Source organism: Ranitomeya variabilis, chromosome 7, assembly GCF_051348905.1.
Source record: "Ranitomeya variabilis isolate aRanVar5 chromosome 7, aRanVar5.hap1, whole genome shotgun sequence".
Lineage (NCBI taxonomy): Eukaryota > Metazoa > Chordata > Amphibia > Anura > Dendrobatidae > Ranitomeya > Ranitomeya variabilis.
The window spans coordinates 15,989,737-15,996,124 of NC_135238.1; the positions used below are offsets into that span (position 1 = coordinate 15,989,737).

The 6,388-nt window shown below is 40.9% G+C and overlaps 1 protein-coding gene across 1 annotated transcript; it reads left to right on the forward strand.

Moving 5' to 3' along the window:
• The first annotated feature begins 525 nt into the window (after positions 1-525).
• LOC143786167 (olfactory receptor 1L4-like) lies at positions 526-1,446 on the forward strand. Its single transcript, XM_077275457.1, has one exon. It carries the CDS (start codon positions 526-528, stop codon positions 1,444-1,446), a length of 921 nt encoding a protein of 306 aa, XP_077131572.1.
• The last annotated feature ends 4,942 nt before the right edge of the window (positions 1,447-6,388 follow it).

Below are 6,388 nucleotides of genomic sequence, written 5' to 3' on the forward strand. Positions count from 1 at the left end.
CAGATGTTAGTGCTGTAATTTCCCTATGGGACTCTCCTTTGTTCACACCTGACAGATGGATCGCACTATAACGAATGTCTCCTTAGTCTAATTATCCCCAGTAGATTTTGTCCCAGTGTCTGATGTTCCCATGAGGATCAGTCGAGTATAAAATTCCTCCTTTATTTCTTCTTCTCCTAGCAGAAATGTATCTCAGGTTACAGATATATAATGGATTTACCACAGCACTAACTTGGGTAACAGATATTCTCTTTTGCACCTGATTCTCCTATGATTTAGGCTTTATCCCAGCAGGTGGTGGTCAGAGCCTTCATCGATGGTTAGCCTGCAGCTCCGATTCTTTGCTTTATGCTAATGCAGACAAGGATGAGATGAAAAAGAGGTTTCTATGTCTAGCGCTGCTGGAAAGATGTTCTTGTAGGTAGGATAGTTGTGTGTTGGAACAATCGTTTTCTTTCCAGACAGGTCTTTGAGAGCTTTGTACTCACGTCAGGCTCTTCTCTTCCAGGGCACCTCCAAAATGTCATGGCAAACTTCACCTCCCCGGGATATTTCCACATTGTGCCATTTTCATGGACCTCGGAGAATAAGCCGCTCATTTCTACGTTGTTCGCCTTCTTGTATCTATTCGGAGGCTTTGTGAATGCCACTACCATAGCAGTCATATATAGAGATAGCCATCTGCATACCCCGATGTATTTACTCCTCTGTAACCTATCCATCGTAGACATCTGCTACACGACGGTCATTATTCCAAAGCTGCTGGAAATGTTAATATCCGGAAATAACTCCATGTCTTTCAGCCAATGCTTTGCTCAGTTGTACTTTTTTTTCTGGACCGGAAGTACGGAGGATCTGTTGCTGTTCGCTATGGCCTACGACCGATACGTTGCCATCTGCAATCCTTTACGCTATCAACTTGTCTTGAGCCGGAATACTTGCATCTTGATGATCACTTCTATATGGTTTGGTGGATGTTTAAACGGCTTCTTCCTTTTATCTTCATTCACAGGGTTGTCCTTTTGTCGTTCTGACACCATTCGACACTTCTTCTGTGACTCTAAGGCCCTCACCAAAATCTCTTGCAGCGGGACAAGCTTATTTTCTATCATCATGTACATAGAATTCTTTCTGTTTGGGTTTTGCCCATTTGTTTGCACTGTCGCCTCGTACGTGAAAATCATCAACATCATCCTGTGTATTAAATCTATGGATGGAAGGAAAAAAGCCTTCTCCACCTGCACATCCCACCTCACAGTCCTCCTGATCTACTATATCACTGTGGCCGTGGTGATAGTAATGCCAGCATCGCAGTACGCGGACCTCTTAGAACAGGTCTTTACAGTCCTATATGCCACAGTCGCCCCCATGATAAATCCCCTCATATACAGTCTTAGGAATAAAGAGGTTAAGAAGGCTCTGCTGAGATTAGTCGGAATAAAGTAAAAAAATCTAAAGGTAAAACATACACTTGTTAAAAAAGTAATATTCAAGCATCGCTTGTCACCATGAACATATAGACATGATAAACATCTCTGCTTATTCAGTTTCCTTGCTCTATGCTCTCCGTGAGGCTGACCACATAAACACATTGTTGTACGTATACTGTTCTAATACTGAGAACTGTTGGATCTGTTACTTCTGTGTTTCTGAAGTTCCATCTTTCTGCAGATCCTGACTCTGAAGCTCCGTCCTCCTGCAGATACTTATTTCTGAAGCTCCATCTTATAGTGGGTCTGTTTATAAAGCTCTGTCTTCCTGCAGATCTGTGTTTATGAATCTTTCTCTTTCAAAAGATTCTTGTTTTTAAGTTTAATCTTCCAGTTTGTCTTCCAGCAGAGCCTTGTTTTTAAAGCTTCGTCTTCCAGCAGAGCCTTGTTTTTAAAGCTTCGTCTTCCAGCAGATCCTTGTTTTAGAAGCTTTGTCTTCCTTTAGATCCTTGTTTTTGAAGCTTCGTCTTCCTGCAGATACATGTTTCTGAAGCTTCGTCTTCCAGCAGATCCTTCAAGCTTCGTCTTCCAGCAGATCATTGTTTTTGAAGCTTTGTCTTCCTGTAGATCCTTGTTTCTGAAGCTTTGTCTTTGTGTAGATCTTTGTTTCTGAAGCCTTGTCTTCCTGTAGATCCATGTGGAGCTTCGTCTTCCTGTAGATCCTTATTTCTGAAGCTTCTTCTTCCTGTAGATCCTTGTTTCTGAAGCTTTGCCTTCCTGCAGATCATTGTTTCTGAAGCTTCGTCTTCCAGCAGATCCTTCTTTTTAAAGCTTCGTTTTCCAGCAGATCATTGTTTATGAAGCTTTCTTTCTGTAGATCCTTGTTTCTGAAGCTTTGTCTTCCTGCAGATCCATGTTTCTGAAGCTTCGTCTTCCTGTAGATCCTTATTTCTGAAGCTTCTTCTTCGTGTAGATCCTTGTTTCTGAAGCTTTGTCTTCCTGCAGATCATTGTTTCTGAAGCTTCGTCTTCTTGTAGATCCTTGTTTTTGAAGCTTTGTCTTCCTGCAGATCCTAGTTTCTGAAGCTTCCTCTACCGGCAGATCAATGTTTTAAAACTTCACCTTACCGAAGATCTATATTTCTGCAGCGTCGTCCTCCTGCAGATCTGTTTCTGAATATCTTCAACAGATAATGAATATCTCTTTCAATGGATTCTTGTTTTTAAGTTTCATCATTCTGCAGATCCTTGTTTTTGAAGATTTGTAATGCAGCAGATCTGCATTTCTGTAGCTTTGTCTTCCTGCAGATCCTTGTTTTAAAGCTTTGTCTTCCTGCAGAACCTTGTTTCTGAAGATTTGTCTTTCTGAAGATTCATGTTTCTGAAGCTTCGTCTTCCAACAGCTCCTTGTTTTTGAAGCTTCATCTTATAGCAAACCCTTGTTTTTGAAGCTTTGTATTCCTGCAGATTCGTGTTTCTGAAGCTTCGTCCTCCTGCAGATCTGTTTCTGAAGCTTCGTCTTACAGCAAATTTGTGTTTCTCGAGCATCGTCTTCCTGCAGATTCTTGTATTTGAAGCTTCGACTTCCTGCAAATCTATGTTTCTGAAACCTTATCTTCCAGCAGATCCGTGTTTCCAAAGCTCCATCTTCCTGCAGATCCGTGTTTCTGTAGCTTCGCCTTCCTGTAGATCCTTGTTTTTGAAGCTTTATCTTCTGGCAGATCCGTGTTTCTGGAACTTCATCTTCCATCAGATCTCTGTTTCTGAAGCTTCATCCTCCTGCAGATCTGTTTCTAAAGTTTTGTCTTCCTGAAGACTATGAGGCAAGTTGTATTTTGATCACGATACTTTTTATAGATGTTGTCCTACTCCAAGCTGTTCAGGCTTGAGAGCCAACTACCAACTAAGTAAATTAGGTGATGTGCATCTCTGTAATGAGGAGGGGTGTTGTCTAATGACATCAAAACCCTATATAAGGTGTGCTTAATTATTAGGCAACTTCCTTTCCTTTGGCAAAATGGGTCAGAAGAGAGGATTGAAGGGCTCCGAAAAGTCCAAAATTGTGAGATGTCTTGCAGAGGGATGCAGCAGTCTTGAAATTGCCAAACTTTTGAAGCGTGATCACCGAACAATCAAGCGTTTCATGGCAAATAGCCAACAGGGTCGCAAGAAGCGTGTTGGGCAAAAAAGGCGCAAAATAACTGCCCATGAATTGAGGAAAATCAAGCGTGAAGCTGCCAAGATGCCATTTGCCACCAGTTTTGCCATATTTCAGAGCTGCAACATTACTGGAGTAACAAAAAGCACAAGGTGTGCGATACTCAGGGACATGGCCAAGGTAAGGAAGGCTGAAAAACGACCAAATATGAACAAGAAACATAAGATAAAACATCAAGACTGGGCCAAGAAATATCTTAAGACTGACTTTTCAAAGGTTTTATGGACTGATGAAATGAGAGTGACTCTTATTGGGCCAGATGGATGGGCCAGAGGCTGGATCAGTAAAGGGCAGAGAGCTCCACTCCAACTCAGATGCCAGCAAGGTGGAGGTGGGGTACTGGTAAGGGCTGGGATCATCAAAGATGAACTTGTGGGACCTTTTCGGGTTGAGGATGGAGTGAAGCTCAACTCCCAGACCTACTGCCAGTTTATGGAAGACAACTTCTTCAAGCAGTGGTACAGGAAGAAGTCGATATCATTCAAGAAAAACATGATTTTCATACAGGACAATGCTCCATCACATGCCTCCAACTACTCCACAGCGTGGCTGGCCAGTAAAGGTCTCAAAGAAGAAAAAATAATGACATGGCCCCCTTGTTCACCTGATCTGAACCCCATAGAGAACATGTGGTCCCTCATAAAATGTGAGATCTACAGGGAGGGAAAACAGTCCACCTCTCGGAATAGTGTCTGGCAACTGACAGAATCTATGGATGGAAGGCTGCTGAGTGTCATCATAAAGAAAGGTGGCTATATTGGTCACTAATTTTGGGTTTTTTTGTTTTTGCATGTCAGAAATGTTATATGATATTTCTAAATTTTGTGCAAGTATATTGGTTTACCTGGTGAAAATAAACAAGTGAGATGGGAATATATTTGGTTTTATTAAGTTGCCTAATAATTCTGCACAGTAATAGTTACCTGCACAAATAGATATCCTCCTAAGATAGCCAAATCTAAAAAAAACGACTCCAACTTCCAAAAATATTAAGCTTTGATATTTATGAGTATTTTGGGTTGATTGAGAACATAGTTGTTGATCAATAATAAAAATAATCCTCTAAAATACAACTTGCCTAATAATTCTGCACACAGTGTAGATCCATGCTCTTACAGCTCTACGTTAGTGAAGCACTAAAGGGTCCAGTTATTTATTTTAATTCAATTACTTGGAATAATTTGAATTTTTTTCCACTTTTTTTCTTACACGCCATAGTTATTACTCACTTGCACCATTTTCAACCTTATTTGCACCTAAACAGTCAGTTCTGTTTGTCGGTGAAAGAGTGTGAGGTCACTTTGCCCAATGTTTTTACACAAGTTTCTGACCCGAGACTTGAATTTTTTGCTGCAACTCAAAAATTTGACTCATTAACATCATTCTTTTTTACCATTAGTGACTTTTAGACAATCAGATGGAGGGATTTTTTTTACAGTCATAGGCCGGGGTCACACTTGAGAGTGCAATGCGAGAAACTCGCCTCAATACCCGGCACTTCCGCCAGCACTCGGGACCGGAGTGTGCGGATACATGTATTTCTATGCAGCTGAACACTCCGGTCCCGAGTGTCGGGTATTGATGCGAGTTTCTCGTGTTGCACTCGCAAGTGTGACCCCGGCCAAAGCGTTAGTCAGGGTTATATTTTATTTCCTCTTTGGATTGCAGACGTAAAAAAAAAACCCTCACAGCTATATTCACTCTTCCCAGATGCAGCGATGCTGCTCTGCCACTGCCCCAGTCTCTGCTGACAGGCAGCAGTGGTGATGTCACTATGGCAGTGCACACGACCACTGCAGCCAAAAATCAAGCTCAGTAGCTCAGGACATCTATGTTGTCTGAGACGCTGAGCCCAGTGTTTGTCTGCAGCGGTCAAGTACACTGCAGTCTTGACGTCACTGCTGTAGCCTCTCAACAACCTTAGTGGAGCAGGATTTGTCAGGACTTGGGGAGGGTAAGTATAGCTGCTTGCTTGGGAAAAACAAATGAATCCCTAATAACCCCTTTATCTTCTTCATGATGCATCGATTTTCATGCTTTTTATTTTTCCTACAGCAATAACATTTTTATTTGTATGTCCCCTGAGCCGTATGACGCCTTGTTTTTTTGAGGGATAAGTTGTAGTTTTTCTCTTTACCATAAAACAAACAAAAAAAAAAAAAAAAAGTGGGTGGAAAAGATTTTTTTTTTTAGTTCGGATATCGCTTTTTGGGCCTTTTTAATGACGTTTATTTGCGATAAAAATGACCTTGTGACAAGATGCCTTAGGTCAATACAATCAATGATACTAAGCTTATGTCTTCTTGACCAAGAAAATGGCACCTAGGTACCAGGACAATTGTGCCATGCACGCTCACTATTAAAAGTTTGGCTCGCTCTAGTCGCGTCAAGTGCCAGCTGTATAAAACAGGCAGCATCTGCTGAGCACGGTGAGGGATCACTTTCTGAGCCGACTCCATCCGCCAGCAGCCGACATGTTCGCTCAGAGTCTAGTTCCTAATCTGTCATTGTTTTGGAGGCTTTGTTTTTACAGCAATGCTAACTTTACTCTGCAGGTCACTACAATTACAGCAATATCAAATATATATATATGTGTATATATATATATATATATATATATATATATATATATATATATATATATATAATTCAATAAAAACCCTTTTTTTAATAAAAACAAGTTTTTCACTACTTTTTTTGTATGAGTTGAAAATTTGATCAGTATGATTTCGGGTACATAT

Excerpts from the sequence above, each read along its gene's own strand:
- LOC143786167 (XM_077275457.1), top strand. The coding sequence starts at position 526 with ATGGCAAACTTCACCTCCCCGGGATATTTCCACATTGTGCCATTTTCA.